Source organism: Syngnathoides biaculeatus, chromosome 3 (genome assembly GCF_019802595.1).
Source record: "Syngnathoides biaculeatus isolate LvHL_M chromosome 3, ASM1980259v1, whole genome shotgun sequence".
NCBI classification, from domain to species: domain Eukaryota; kingdom Metazoa; phylum Chordata; class Actinopteri; order Syngnathiformes; family Syngnathidae; genus Syngnathoides; species Syngnathoides biaculeatus.
The window spans coordinates 19,129,893-19,146,662 of record NC_084642.1 but is presented as its reverse complement, the minus strand read 5'-3'; the positions used below and the strand labels follow the sequence as shown (position 1 = coordinate 19,146,662).

At 41.7% G+C, this 16,770-nt stretch overlaps 1 protein-coding gene across 4 annotated transcripts; it reads left to right on the top strand.

The window, feature by feature from the left end:
* The first annotated feature begins 2,565 nt into the window (after positions 1-2,565).
* On the top strand, positions 2,566-16,733 carry nod2 (nucleotide-binding oligomerization domain containing 2). Of its 4 annotated transcripts, none has more exons than XM_061815018.1 (10): positions 2,566-3,264; positions 6,760-6,883; positions 7,858-9,601; positions 9,673-9,756; positions 10,675-10,758; positions 13,589-13,681; positions 13,820-13,903; positions 14,744-14,827; positions 14,899-14,982; positions 16,103-16,733. In XM_061815018.1, exons 1-10 carry the CDS (start codon positions 2,860-2,862, stop codon positions 16,173-16,175), a joined length of 2,859 nt encoding a protein of 952 aa, XP_061671002.1. In that variant the 5' UTR covers positions 2,566-2,859; the 3' UTR covers positions 16,176-16,733. The 4 variants fall into 4 exon arrangements, 3 of the variants coding, with proteins under 3 accessions (XP_061671002.1, XP_061671001.1, XP_061671000.1); XM_061815017.1 differs by having other exon boundaries at positions 2,566-3,297; positions 13,589-13,672; XM_061815016.1 differs by having other exon boundaries at positions 2,566-3,297.
* Positions 16,734-16,770: the final 37 nt, after the last annotated feature.

The window sequence follows — 16,770 nt, the reverse complement described above, 5'->3', positions numbered from 1 at the left end:
GTAACGGGCCTCAACGCCGTGAAGGTCAGCGGGGTCGCTGGGCCTGATGTTGGAAGAAAGAGCCCGGAGTGGCACTTTGATGATTGCAGTAGTAGTGTAGTAAATGTGTTGGGAGATCATGTGAGTCTTCATCTTATAAAGCAGCCCAAGTACTGTGTTTTATTGTGACTACCATATATGAAAATTGATCACCAAAGAACAGGAAATCAAGTTATGATGGCAAAAACTGTGGAGATACATCTAGAGCTCATGCATGTGACGTCATAGCTTGCGCAGCGCCATATTTCAGGTCAAACCTCGCTGCTCTGCAGTGCAGGAGCCATTAAACCGGCGCAGATTTTTCAAATTGCCCGAGACCTGTTGTGCTGTTGGTTGTCACAAGAGACGAGACAGTTCTTCAAAGACATCATTCTATAGAATACCAGCTGAAAAGACGATTAAAGATTGATGAGTTGCCGGTCAAACAAAGCTGCTCGGCAGTCGCTGAACCGGGGCACATTTTTCCCAATGGCCAAGACCTATTGTGCTGTTGGTTGTCACATTAGACGAGACACTTATTCAAAGAGATCATTCAATGGAATACCAGCTCAAAAGATGAGAAAAAATCGATGGATTTCGGCAATTTAACGGGATGGATGGTGCCCAACGAAATACACATGCCTGTGTAGGGATCATTTAATTTCAGGTAGGAATTATTCTTGTCAATCTCAAATAACCAACAACTATTTATAATGCCAAGTTGACTCATTTGAGAACAACGCATATTTAAAAAAAAAAAAAAAGTCTGTCACAGGTTTACGGAGGTAAACGTGTGGCCTCAATACGCTTCCGTGTACGGAGGAGCCGACTCCCTGTCTTTTTTGTCTCTCCAATCATAGTTAATGAATGTGAGTTTGTGTAAAACCAGGGGTCATTTATTTAAATATTGGTATTTGTATTGAAAAAATCTGAGTGGCTCCATCACTACGTGCGATGTATTCTTGATCGATCCAGCAATGAAGTATTTGTATGTGTCCAGACTTTTCTACACTTTCCAACTTTCCCGTGTAAATCTCGACGACTTACTCACCAGATCCATGTGTAGATCCAGTTGTCTAAGACAAGCGGAGACGAATTAACAAGTCTAATTTCTTATCGGCGAAAACATCGACTTCGGCATTAAATATGGGTCCTCTGTGCCAAGTGTCTCTCATTTTTCCATGTACCTTCATTTATTATTACCTTCTAAATGTTAACGGTATCGGACAAAACTCTGGGTGTCGTGTTATAACACGTATTGGTGTTTCGTCTCAACGGAATTAACTTACAACAATGCTTTGTTTGACCGGCAATATGGCGATGTCACCTGATTGTATGACGTAGATGTATGAGCTCTATTGAAAAAGAAATGTGACCTTTTTTTTTTTAAAGCAACTAAGTTTGATGATAACCGTAGAATAAATTTGTAAAAACGTGTGATTGTGAGTACTCTTATTTTTAACTTATTCAATTTCGTGACTGTTAAAAATGTATATAAAACACTGTAATTTGTATTGTAATACTTAAAAATACTGTATAGTATTGGTGTACACAGAGATACATGACATTTATTCTCACTGAGCTGTAAGGGACAAATCTGCCATTATTGACGAGTAATGCAATTGCTTCACCAAGTGGCCGGAAAACTGAATTGCACTTAACGGAACTTTAGGCCAGTGCTGCACTTACTTCACAGCACACTCAAAAAGAACTGGAATCCACCCATTAGGCAATAGCTTGTCCGGTTTTTGGTTTGGCAACATGTGGGCTAAGCCTAAAAATGCATTTAAACTAATATTTTAGTCAACTACTATAAGCGTGATAGGTCTTATAACATTTAAGTATGTAAGTGCAATTAAATTATTTGACAATCATTTGTAGTACTGTTCGATTTGTGTGTGTATTTTGTACTTCAATATATAGAAACTACATCGACACCATTCAACTGACTGTCAATGTCAAAAAATTTTCAATCAATCAATGTACATCATTGTGTCTTATTACAATTCATGCTCAAATGAATGCATCAAAATCCATTCAAGACCCCCAAATTATTAGGCATACTCGCTTTGCAGTATCAGGCAGGTCACTCTGCTTTTTGGAAGGAGCCCTGGTGCGTCTGCGCTGTCCTGCCTCTGTACATGTTTGAAACTCTGTTACTGGTGTGAAATGTGACCATGTTTTTGGGGAAAACACAATTCAGGAGATCCTCGTGCACTTTAGATGAACTATCACAGGATCTTTTGAAGAAAAAAAAAAATTACAATGGACTTAAGTGCTTTGCAGCTTCAGTCTACTTCCCACCAGGGGGTGGCCGGAAGCCATGGCCACTCTTATGAAATTGTTGGCCAACCCAATGTGAATGGTTGCTTTGTCTGCATGTGCCCTGCGATTGCATGAAGACCAGTTCAGGGGGTGTGGATTGATGGTAGCTGAAGGATAAGAATATGATCCGTGTATTTGTGTATTACACTGTTAAAAGTGCTTCCTGAAGTATTTCCGGAATGCAGAGGACCGTTTGGCCAGAGAGGATCCAGATAGAGGAAGTGGATTTGTGTATGTGTGTGTGTGTGTGTCTGCCACTGTTGGGTGACAGTGTCTGTTTGTGTTATTGCATCTATGTGAGTGCGTGTGTGTGCATATTTGCAGAGTCAGGTATCGTGCATTAGACCTTTGGAACAGTTTCACTTGGAATGAGGAAGAAGATTTTGAAAACAGGCAAGAGGCTTTTTGAAGATGAAGCCGCAATGTGAGCATCAAGCTCAGACCTTCCACCATGACATCTTGCCGAGTACTTGGTGATATCCGTTGGACCGTGCCGTGTATTCCTGGAAGGTGATCATGGCCCAGGACCTGGTCCTGAAGCAACGCAGCGAGATCCTCTACAGTCTATGCGCCAATGGGTCGGCTGAGCCTCTGGAGAGGGTCTTAGATGTCCTACTAGCCCATGGGGATCTTTCGTGGGAGGATTACCATAATGTGCGAGTGCAAGGGAGGCCCCTTTATGCCAACGCCAGGCATCTCCTGGACCTGGTCTATGCCAAGGGGGAAGCCACGTGCCAGGCTTTCACTGAGGCTGTCCAGAAAATTCAACCCGAATCTTGCGAGCCTGAAGTGTCAGGGCCTGTCACCAGGGCGCTTGTGACGCGAAGACCCAGCCTGGTGGGCGAGCTCCAAGGTTGCGTTGACGGAGCTCTTGACGCTCTGCTGGAATCAGGATGCTTCACCCAGGAGGACTGTAGAAACGTACGCTTGCCCGTACACACACCCTCACAGCAGGTACCACACCTCTCACACTGTTAAATGCATGTCTGTCCACATTAGTTCCAGTACACACACTAAGACAATCCAACCGTGTTTGTGCCTATTCTGTCCCTTCCCGACCAAGCGCGTCAAACGCCAGACAATCTTCAGTCTTAGATTATCATCCTAGAAAGTAGTCTTTCAATCTGATGTGTGTGAAGATTGGATTTGTCCTAATTTGAGGGTCCCAAATAAATTGGGCTGACACTTTTAAAGCTACAATCCACTATTGTTAGTGACTACCCCTGCTGGAATTCAGAATCACACGGCTTCGATACGCGTCTCCCCATCTCCCAACCCCTCATAGGTGAATATACACCAACGTAGTGTCTAACAAAGCTGTTGAAACACGTGAGGTAGATAAAAGTGTCGGGAGAAGCTGTTCAGAAAAGCTGTGAATAGTTCAATATCCAGCGTACATACTACATACATCCTCTAACCATTGTGGCGTTACAGTTCCTGGAAACATACACATACATTTCAAGGTTCCCCCTAAACCATTCAAATAACGGATGAAAATAAACTGTTTTACAACAGTGCTTAACTATTTTTATAATGGATAACAAAGTAACGCCTGTAGCTAAAATTTATGCAGATACTTATACGTATGTTGTGCCTATCACTGGCCGTTCAACCCACTTCTTCCAACTGTTAATCTGTTTTTTCATGGTTTCATAAATGTGATTGACTACATCTTACGATTTGTACAGCATCAAATATGCGTACACCGTTCCAATTGCTCAATGTGTGGCGAAGCCCGAGAGGTCGCTTCGCAAACATTAAAGTGCCACTGACACCAAAATATACATTTTAAAATCGGTATTGTTATCAAAACTACATATAATATGAATCACTTTGATGATAATACGAGTCGGAAAAAGTGAGCCGGGAGCCTTTTATTAAAGTGCAAATTTGTGAAAGTAAGACTCAACGTCCCAGTGGTGGCCATATTGTCTGTCATGTCATGTGCCGTCCGTCGCCAGCATTGAAAACACGCTGTGCCGAATGTAATGGCAGATGAACGAGAGCGATTTTTGGATTTTTCTGACGCCCCTTCTAAGACTGAAGCTCTTTTCGAGAAAAGAAAATATCTCAGAAGCGAGTGAAGTGACTGGGGGCATTTCACTATATCGTTTCGAGCCATATTTAAATCATATGCGGATCACTTCTAACTAACAGCAGACAGCCAGAAGAGGAGGACGAGGAACCCGATGACTTGAAAGTGACTTGGCCATAATTGTTCGATTTCCTAACCCTTTTACAAGTCTTGTGTATGTAGCGTACTCCTGAGGACCCATGACGGGTGAAATAATTACATCAGGGTTGCCCAGACACCAGTGGCCGGTGGGGGAGAGCTCCTTTCTCCTCGCCGTCAGCGGTGCGACAGCCCGGGCCAGCCAGCCTCCCAGCCCGACCCGCGGCGGCCGGCGTGCATCGAGACATTGAGCACCCGGAACATTCACTGGAAATAACATTCGCGTCTTTGGAAGATTGACTATGGTGACTATACGTCATTTGGCTAGTTCGCTCGTGTTACACGCGACTAAACTGTCTTTGTACTTCTATTTTGTTATTGTTTTGTGTTGTATTGTATTGTGTGTGATTAAATTGTCTTAACGCAATACAAGTGCTTTGTTATATTTTGCCGGTTTGGCCAAGGGGATTTATTCTAAATTCACTTGTGACATGTGTTATAAACTGTGAGACAAATTCGCCCCCCCTCAAAAAATTTTTTTTTAAATAGCTCTATACACACATACCTGTCATTTGGAACACAAAAAGCTCTGTTTCACGATGCATCAGGTCTTTTGGAAACATGTGAAGAGTGAAACCATCCTCCTGAATGTTTGAGCAAAATCCAGCAATACAACGAGCCGGCATTTTGGCTAACATGATGAAAAAAACAGCTAATTTCTTGCGGCAAAACAGATATAAACACTCAAACCCACCACTGTTGGTGTCTGCAAAAAACGTCACTTCCTGGTTCTTCTTCAACACAAAACCCTCCAGAAACTTTTCATGGCGTGCGTTGAAAAAAATCAAACAAACGAACAAAAGGATGAGTCAATTCTGGATGATTATTTTTTTGGTACACAACATACTAAATTTGATGTTTTAAGTGTCAGTGGCACTTGAAGACTTTTTTTTTTTTTTTTTTGCTAGTTGTCCACTCTGTTCCTCTCTTTCTGTCTCGATCATGCTTTTTGTGTCACATTTCCGGACCTCAAGTGTATGTCACCTGCGATCGATGTCCGGAGGGAGAGTAAGGAGGTTACACAAAACTGCAGAGAGAAACTGCAGTGGTGAATTGGAAGCACCATTACGTCGCTCAAACCAAAAGTCAAGTTGACAAAAGTTCTTGCCAACCATATCGGTGGGTTACGCACTAGTTAACTTACAGACATTAAAAGAAATAAAAACAGACCTTCTGCATCGTGACCACATGAACAACCACACAGTCGGTGGCAGGGAACTGTTCCTTGAAAACAGGTAGATGCTGTCCGTTTGCACCAATTTTTATAATAATTTATATAACCAATTAACCGTTGTTTCCATTTATGCAGCAATTACTGTATGATTAGTTTATGCTAGAGAAACGCAGAATAATATTTTAGTGAGCTTTTACAACCACGCTGCGTGCATATTGCTCAGCAAAAGGTTTCATTTTTGTGTCACTATTTCTGGTTATGTCATTTGCGGTGCGGCATTAACTAAGCAGGTGCGAAAATGTATATGGTTGACAGTAAATTAACAACAACAAAAATCTAATATTGAAAAATACAATAACATTTTAGAGGGGTTGACAGGTTTAATCAGCATTGTGCCATCTCCTCTAGTTATGGATTGGGTAAATATTTCTTTATTTTAAAGAAAAAAATACTTGTGGATTCCAGGTTTGAATAATAACATGGTCATTGCTTACGACTAAAACTCTTCAAGTGTTTGGGGAGCTCCAACTTCTCAGGAGTTATGTCGTCGAGAATGGTGGCATGACACAGAACATAGAAAATCAAAGAAGCACACATTACGAAAGCAACCGTGGATAAAACTAAAATGTCTTAACTGATGTTTTATGTATAAAACTGGGTTCCTCAGACGGCAAGAAGTATTTTCCAAAGGAAGTCATTTTTTGGGGAGGGGCATCAGCATTTTACAAGCAGCAACAGGAAAACTCGGGAAACATCGGCATCAGTCTTCATTTGTGGTCTGTAGCAGATTACATCATATATATATATATATATATATATATATATATATATATTGAGAGTGGAAAATCTTTGTGTACCAGGCATTTGTCAATTTCCAAATAGATGTACACTAGTTCTAGTTTCATTTTGTTACTGTGTGTGTGTGTGTGTGTGGTGTGTGTGTGTGTGTGTGTCACAACAAGTTGAATTTCCCGCTACCGTGTACTAAACAATCGTTTGTCTCACTCAGGCCAGACGCTTGCTGGATCACGTGAGCTCAAAAGGCGAGTCCGCGGCTAATGTGGTCCTATGCTACATTGAGGAAAAGCAGCAGTCTGGGTATAACCTGACAACAGAGAAGACCACACCCAAAGGTTTCTTATTATTTAATGTATATTAGTATTTTGTAATTCCCCTGTTAGTCAGACATGAGTCAGTGTACAGTGATTTCACACACACCTTTCAATTCATCTGAGAGACCTTCTACATATTTCCATTTGTGCTGCTGTTTTGGTTAACGGAATAGTTCAAATGAGCTCAACAACTTATGCACACATTTTAGAATACTACTAAACCATATTTTAATTAGTTTACTACATTGGTTCAGATTCCAGAATGTCATGAGTCGGAGAGACTGGTTGCATACTGTACTTTCACACGTGCTGTTGTTTTAGTTAACAACAAAAAGATGTAATGGTCTCAGCAGTTAATATCTTGATTTCAATGTGTGACCAATATTTTCTTATGATCTGTGATGAATTACATTACTACTTGTTGCTTCCTTTTGTAGGCACTTATTTGGGGTAGGGTTCATATGTGGGGAGGCCCTTATTTGTGCATAACCAGCTTAGATTCTTTTGAGAGTCTATAAACGGACCAGAAAAATGTCTAGTAAGTTTGACAGAATACAGAGAACTGTTTTTAAAAAGCCTGCTCAATTTAAATGAAATAAATAACTAAAACCCATACAATCTCTAAAAACGTGAAAAATAAGGCTAGCACTCAAGCACCTGGACTGTGTGGGGTTGTACGCTGAAGGGTTTTGTAAACATTGGGGGTGGCTCGTAATCATCCAGGGTCTTTGGCTACATATGGTGCCCACTCCGACGGCCATAGAAGCGTGATTTGCTTTGATGGTTGCTGGTGTTTTGGTCCGTAACAAAGTTCAAATGGACTCACCATCCAATGTATATTATTAAACAATATCTTAACATGGTTGCAACATTGATAAGACTCGATACTGTAATTGAGCAACTGCTTATGGTGGTACTGTTGTGCTGAAAAACATTTCAAATGGGCTCAGCAGTTCCGTCACCACATTGATTGTTGTGTGCCCTCTTTATCGTAGAGCTCCTCACGTACCAAAAGAAGTTGCGCAGTTCTGTGTCGGCACAGTCGAGCTTCCTCAGCACCTACGGAGGAACTGACCACATGTCGCTGGATGACATCTATACTGAAGGCCAGCTAGAGCTAGGGTATGATTGCAAGGATCAAGGAGATTTGGGCCTGGAGGATATCGTTGGTACGGCGGGCACTGTGAACGAGGAGGCAGACACGATCCTGGTGTTTGGGAATGCAGGTAGCGGTAAGACTACCTTACTCCAGAGGCTGCACCTTCTCTGGGCTAGACAGGCCGTCCTACCCGAATTCCTCCTCCTATTCCCTTTCAGCTGTCGCAAGCTTAATTCAGAACTCGAGGAGCTGTCAGTCCAAGAGCTGCTCTTCCGCCACTGTTGCTGGCCCGACCGTCAGCGGGATGAGATCTTCAGCTTCATTCTGGACAACCCACACCTTGTGGTCATCACGTTCGACGGCCTTGACGAGCTCAAGCAGAGCTTCTCGGACGACTCCAGGCTGTGCTGCCCCACGCAGTCAGCCCCTGTTCACATAATACTATTTAACCTTCTCCAGGGATCCCTCCTAAAGGGGGTGCGAAAGGTGGTCACCAGTCGGCCGGAGGCTGTGGGTCCAACGTTGAGAAAGCATCTCCGCAAAGAACTCTTCCTCAAAGGGTTCTCCCCTAAAGGCATTCATTTTTTCATCAAGAAACAACACCACGACTTGTCGGTGGCCTCTAAAGTCTTGGCGTCCATTCAGGCCAACACAACTTTATTAGGACTTTGCCACAGTCCTGTTCTGTGCTGGATTGTCTCACAGTGTCACAAGGAGCTGCTGGGCTGTGGAGACGGGACACCGCAGACCATAACGGATGTATACCTTATGATCCTGCAGCACTTTTTGCAGCGGCAAAGCCCCCAGAAATGTTCCGTGGGGGCCGGTTGGTTTCAGAAGCACCTGGTAGGGGTCTTGAATCTGGGCCAGCTCGCTTTTCAGGGTGTAGAAACTTCCTGTTATGTCTTTGGTGAGGCCGAACTGGAGACCTGCTGTGTTACAGACAAGGACATCTGCACAGGCTTCCTCACCCAAAGCAAGGGCATGTCATCCTACCAGAGTCTTCGGTATGAATTCCTTCACGTGACCATGCAGTGTTTCTTTGCTGCACTTTACATCGTTTTGTCCAACAACACGGACTGCTCCACTGTAGTGAAGCTCTTTGAGCTGAAGGAGGGAGACTTCAGCAGCACCTGCTTTGGGTCCTGCTTGCCTGTGGGCCACCATCAGGAACTGGCCGAAACCCCCAATCTACAAACCACAGCCACTTTTGTCTCTGGTCTCCTTTCCCAGAGACACCGACAACACTGGCTGCAGTGTGCCCCACTATCCACTGTGGAAAGGAAAGCTAGACAAGTGGTCCGGTGCCTCCACAAAGGCATGCAGAAGCACTTTAAGTCCATCCCCCAGCCAGTGGAGGGTGAAAAAAAGAGCATGCATGCCATGCCTGGCTTTGTCTGGCTCATCAAATGCATCTATGAGATGCGGGAGAGCAACATGGCCAAGGCGGCACTGAGAAAATTGAAGGTGGACCACCTGAAGTTGACCTACTGCAACATCGGTCCTGTAGAGTGCACAGCTCTGGCCTACGTGCTCCAGCACCTGAGAAATCCTGTTGGAATCCAGTTGGACAACAACTCTGTGGGGGACGTGGGCGTGGAGCAGCTTCTTCCCTGTTTGCATATTTGCAAGTCCCTGTAGTGAGTATAAAAAACATCCACCAACCTCATGAGCTTATTACGCAAATAATGTATTTCCACCCTTTTAACAGCCTCAGAAATAATAACATCACCGATGAAGGGATTCGCAAACTGATCGCAAAGGGAATCCAGTGTGACACCTTCCAGAAAATTGCGTAAGCCTTCTCATAATGACGCTACAATGGTCCCTTGAAGGCCGACCTTGCAATATTACCACGACAATAAGTCGTTGCCATTATTGTCCTCATAAGTGCTTTTTCTTTGTACAGACACAAAATAATGATTAAAAATAAAGTCAATGCAGATGTTTGGGGGAGGCATAAAATCATCACAATTTACCAATACCAATCTGATACCTGCCTACTAGAGGCTTCGAAATGCAGTCATAGTGGTTCTTTTAACCAAATTGGCCATTTGTTCACATTGTGTGTTTTATCGTTTTTTTCGTGTATCCTATTGTGATAAACCACCCAAGTTTGTGTTGATGGGTGAGTTATTATATTTTCATGAATGGATTCTCACACTTTTTTTTTTTAAATTGTGAATATTTGAAATCATTTTTAAACTTTGACACCATATTCCACACACATTAGATGGCAGAGGGCGAAACATATTGGCAATTTAGTATCACCTATCTGTTTAGTACACATGGTCCTTTGGCATTTAGAAATAGCCACCCTATTTTGCCTCAATTGGTGATGTTGGGTAATTTTCAAGAATTAGGATTATTATTTTTTTAAATAACTTTTCAGAGAGTGGAGGGTGCACGAGATAGGCTTAGATGGAAAAAGATGACACGCTGTAGCGACCCCTAACGGGACAAGTCGAAAGAAAAAGAAGATATTGAGTTTTGGAGTGGTGAGATTAAATGACAGTACATTACCATAATATGCCCCAAAACCCACCAATTTAAGCAAGCACATGCATCCTGGTGGTTGCCACTCATATACAAAAAACAGAATCTGCCGACCCCTTTCAGAGCATCACAATTTTAAAGTTCCACTGTATTTATAATATACCATTTTTTTCTTTGTTTTGAATAGAGATCTCTAAACTACTGTGTCTCTTTTCAGACTCTTCAACAACAAGCTAACGGACGCTTGTATACAACATATTTCTCATCTCCTGAAGACAAAGCAGAATTTTCTCTGTTTGAGGTTGGCGCACTGTTTAGAACCATCCCAGAATTGTGGAACTATATGGAAGTAAATATGTGCCACCAGGATGTGAATCTGGAATGCCAGAGAAAACAGGATTTGAATTTGAAATCTAAAGCGATCACATTTTCAAAAGTTGTATTTCAGTGTAACTTTTCAATGTTAACAATTCAACTGGCTACAATTCGCTGTCTGAAATTCACCGTCTGTGCCACCAAGCATGGTTACGTCAGGTAAGAACTGAACACCCCGCCAATCACAGTTACGCTTTCTTAGTGACATGACGTCACATACTACGAAACCGTAACTAGATTGGGTGGTTGTTTGGTTTGAATTGTAGCCGGTTGAATTTCAGACAGCGAATTGTAGCCTGTTGAATTGTTAACATTGAAAAATTACACTGAAATACAACTATTGAAAAGGTGATCACTTTAGATTTCAAATTCAAGTCCTGTTTTCTGTGGCATTTCAAATTCAAATCCTGGTGGCACATATTTACCTCCAGAGAACCATAATATAGATCATTTTCAATCATGTGATTGGGATTTGTTTGTTCATAATGTTGGAGGTGCAGATTGAGAGGATACGAGGTAAAATAAACTAAACAAGAGCTGGGCGACCAGACCAATTTGCATTTGTTTCCATTTTTTAAAAATTCCTCTTCAGTTAATAAGTATGTAAAAAAATTCCCAATTCCTTAGACGTGGTAAGATGAGGGCTCAAGAAAGAAAACTGGATGCAGTGGCAAAGACATGACACTGACAAAATGGCCATCATGAACAATTACAATCCGCTTTTTTGTCATACACGTCTGTATGACCTGACAGTAGAATATTACTTAATGGTCTTTAGAAAAATCCGCTCTCTCAGCCCCCTGTTATGGCTCAGATTTAATTATTTCAAATCATTTATCGCCGTAACATGAAGAGCCTGTCAGAGACACAGACAGAATGCGTGAGTGACTAGTGTCAGTCTCACATATTGTGAAGAAAATAAGTATTTGAACATCCTGCTATATTGCAAGTTCTCCCACTTAGAAATCATGGAGGGGTCTGAAATTTTCATCATAGGTGCATGTCCACTGTGAGAGAGATAGTTTAAAGAAAAACCCAGAAATCACAATGTATGATTTAAAAAAAAAAAAAAAAAACATTTATGTGATAAAGCTGCAAATAAGTATTTGAACACCTGAGAAAAACAGTGTTAATATTTGGTACAGTAGCCTTTGTTTGCAATTACAGAGGTCAAACGTTTCCTGTAGTTGCTCACCAGGTTTGCACACACTGAAGGAGGGATTTTGGCCCACTCCTCCAGATCTTCTCTAGATCAGACAGGTTTCTGGGCTGTCCCTGAGAAACACGGAGTTTCAGCTCACTCCAAAGATTTTCTATTGGGTTTAGGTCTGGAGACTGGCTAGGCCACACCAGAACCTTGATACATACATTGTGATTACTGGATTTTTCTTTTTAAATGATCTCTCTCACAGTGGACATGCACCAACGATGAAAATTTCAGACCCCTCCATGATTTCTAAGTGGGAGAACTTGCAATATAGCGCGTGTTCAAATACTCATTTTATTCACTGTATATATTGTTGGTGCAGCTGGACAGTGTTGGCCTCACAGTTCTGAGTATTCATATCCCAGCCCCGCCTACTGTGGAGTTTGTATGTTCTCCCCGTGCCTGTGTGGGTTTTCTCCGGGTACTGCGGTTTTCTCCAGCATCCCAAAAACATGCAACATGAATTGGACACTGAATTGCCCTTAGGTATGATTATGAGTGTGACCTTTGTCTGTCTCAATGTGCCTCACCATTGGGTCGCAACCAGTTCACGGTATATCCCTCTTTCCCAATGACAGCTGGCATAGGAGGGGAGGGATTTTGGCCCACTCCTCCACACACATCTTTTCTAGATCAGACAGGTTTCTGGGCTGTTGCTGAGGAAAACTGAGTTTCAGCTTATCCAAAGATTTTCTATTGGGTTGAGGTCTGGAGACTGGCGAGGCCACATCAGATCCTTGATATGCTTCTTAGGGAGCCACTCCTTGATTTTGCTGGCTGTGTGCTTCGGGTCATTGTCATGTTGAAAGACCCAGCCACGACCCATCTTCAATGCTCTGACTGAGGGAAAGAGGTTGTTCTCCAAAATCTACAATACATGGCCACGGTCATCCTGTCCTTGATACAGTGCAGTCGTCCCGTCCCATGTGCGGAAAAACACAAATTTCAGACCACTCCATGATTTCTAAGTGGGAGAACTTGCAATATGGCAAGATGTTCAAATACTTATTTTTTTCACTGTATGAAGAGAAGACTATTTACAACAGCCCACTGACTGGTTTAACTGATGTGCCTTTGTGGCAGCCATGTTGGCAAGGGTGACATTCAATCCCTGCTAGCAGTTTGAAAACTGCAAACTCGACCTTAGTACTGAACTAAAATGTAAATGTTAAAAATGTCTATGTGCAATACATACATACAGTAGCTATATCATTACATTTTCTAATGTTGCTAAGTCTTAAAGCTTACCTTGTTGTATTTAGAACAAACACACATTTATGCACTGGGTATGTGACAATAGTGAGGTTAGCTCTGCTGATCTATGAAAGCCACCATCTTGGTCTTTTCCTTGATAAGTCTTCAGTCATCCCAGGGTTCAAAATTCCCTCCTGCCAAACGCCATTGAGTAATTTATTTTTGGACATTGGCTGGCAAATGTATCTATTAAAACACTCCAAAAGCACTATAGACCTAACCAATGTGTCAACCCTCAGCCTGACAGTTTTGATCCTGTCTAGAAGTGCATCATGTGTGGTCTACTTCTTTCCAGAATTGGCAACAACAATATCACATCAGTAGGAGCCAAAGAACTGGCTAATGGGCTGGAGTGCAACCATTCGTTGACGCATTTAGGGTATGTACTGTAAGTTATGAAACACACATCCCTCTATCCATTTTCTGTACATCTTATCCGCACTAGATACTCTATGTTATATGCTGAATTATTCTCTGATAAATATTATTTAAAAAGATGTATCTGTGCAATCTCAAATTTGTTCAGGCTTTGGGGCAATCAGATTGGTGATTCAGGAGCGGAGGCCATTGCTGGTGCCCTGGAAGGCAGTAAAACGCTTGAATGGCTGAGGTAGTATTTTCCGTTGTCAGGTAAAATGCATTGCAAAAAGAATGTCATGCTCACTACTACTGCGCACTAATTGCCAACTGTGTTGGTTTGATAGTCCATACAATAGAAGGCCATTTGCTGGTTTATGTTTGAATACATAAAATGAATACAACTCAAACTTAAATACCGTCTAGGATCGTAGTGCAGGATCAAAAGGCAAATTGTGTTCTTTTGTCTCTCCATTACAATGTCTTGTCATTAAACTCCACAATATTCATATATTGAGATTGCATTTAAATTTGCCTTATTTGCTCCCTGAAAGTTTGCCATATTTTTTACTTAAACATATATAGTGGGTGGCACAGTGGAGCAGCTGTAAAGTGTTGGCCTCAGAGTTCTGAGGTCAATCAAGGTTCAATCCCAGCCTCACCTGTGTGGACTTTGCATGTTCTCCCCGTGCCTGCGTGGGTTTTCTCCGGGCACTCCGGTTTCCTCCCACACCCCAAAAGCATGCAACGATTGGACACTCAAAATTGCCCGAAGGTGTTCATTGTTAGTACGACTGGTTGTCTGTTTCTGTGTGCCGTGCGATTGGCTGGCAACCAGTTTAGGGTGTACCCTGCCTCATGCTCGTTGACAGCTGGGATAGGCTCCAGCACTCCTGTGACCCTCGTGAGGATAAGCGACTAAGAAAATGGATGGATTTAACAGCAAATTGTCGAAAATGTGAAGTGCTGTGAATACTTTCCAGATCAACTGTACCGTACTGTAATAATAGGAGGCCACCTTCATGAAATATATTGTGGTCATCGGCAATCGAAGCCAATGCAACTAATATTTTTTTTTTTCTTTAAATTACAGCTTGGTGGGCAACGGGGTGGGCAGTGCTGGAGCTCATGCCCTGGCCAAAATGCTCAAGAGCGCCACATCGTTGGAGGAGTTATGGTAAGTTTAGCTTTCTTGTGCAAGTGCTCCACCCTTTAACTCATACTTCTTCCTCTTCTATTCTGTACAAGGTTGACTGATAACTGCATCACCCTGGAGGGAGTGGAGTCTTTGGTTCAAGCCCTGGAATGTAACACACATGTCAAGTCAATATGGTGAGCAGTATGGTGTGTTTGGACACTGTTTAGACACTAAAATGGAATTAGAATAATATTAATTAATTCGACTTATATAGTACTTTTCAAGGGACTCATAGATGGTTTACAATTGCATGAATTATTCATTAACTTCATAATTCTTTGTTGGTGAATCAGGCTACTTGTGTCGTCATGGCTGCACTGGGTAGCTCATCCCAAATCATACACGTTGGGTTCATTGAAATGATCCTTTGGTGTGAATGTTGGTATGAAAAGTCGTCTACATGTGCCCTGTGATTGGCTCGCGACGGCTCCACTGTGTATCTTGTCTTTTACCCAAAGTCAGCTGGGACGAGGGCCAGCACACCAGCGGTCATACTGAGGATAAGCGGTATTCAAAATGTATGGATGGCTGCTTTGAGTGTTTTATTTTATTATTCACAACAAAAAAATTCACCAATTATTCAAAACTATCAATAAAGCATGGTAAATGTATATGACTGTTTGTGAGCAATATTTTACATGTTATTATTCATACTAAATCCATTAACCAATTATTTAATTATTTAGATACATAAAAACTAACCTGTAGTTAAGCAATTTTAGGAAAAGGGCAACACTGATTAATTAAATATAACAGCACTTAAAGCGTGTAGATGCTCAGTGGGCTGGATTTAAGAATGGACCGGGCCACACGTGGCCCACCAGCCACACTTTGCCCACCCCTGTCCAATAGTACACAGGTGTGCAACTCAAGGCCCTGGGACCAGATCCAGCCCCCACATGATTTTATGTGGCCCGCGAAGGCAAATCATAGTTTGTCTACTTCCATGATTCTTGTTTAAAATTTGTACCAAAATTTCAATTTCTCATACATCATTTATGATAAAATTGAGATTTAAGTACTTTTGTGGTACCAAACATGAACTATGGTTAAAAACCTGGCATTACTCTTGATTTCCGATCACACAACTACAACGTAAGTTTGGTGTGTAAGTATGATGAGGCGATTAAAGATTTTTGTTTTCAGTCATAATGGTCCTTGAGGAAACAATTTGGCCCGTGACAAAAATTATTTTGACACTTCTGCTGGAGTCAACATGTCTGACTTGCATTGATGATGCATCATGTTTTGCAGGTTGAGGAACAATCACTTGAGCTCCGAGGAGGTGGAGGAGATGACACGACGTGAATCAAGACTCATCTTCTGATGTTTTTTTTGAAAAAAACATTTTTTAAAATGGCAATAAATGTGACAACTTTGCTTGGCCAGTCTTCACATGTTTCTGCATGTGCTGTAAATGGAAGACAGACTACTTCGTTATTTATTAACATAAAATGTGTTGTTTTTCTTTTGCAAGTGTTAAGTGGTGATGTGATTACATAGCACATCTTATCATATACTGTAATTGTCAATATCAACACGATCACTTTTACGTCCAACAGTAAAGACTGACAAATTTTCATCATGTATCGGACTCTTGTAGAAAACAAATCTGAAAATACAACACTGTATACCATTTTTACTCAACTCCAGAGTGCCAGATGTTTTCTTTTAATATGTATTGCATAGTCTTTATGGAAAAAAAAGGGGGCGGGGGTGAGGCATTTGGGGTGTGGTGTTCTGTTCAAAAGGAAAATAAGAATCAGTATTCAAGACATTCAAATATGAGGCCCATTATCATTTATAGCAAAGGTCACCATTTCTGTGCTTTTTTTTCTCTCTGAAATAAGACATTTTCCATGTTCGAATAAAATTTGATCATCCAACCTTCCTTCCTTTTTCACATAAAAAAAATAAGTCAA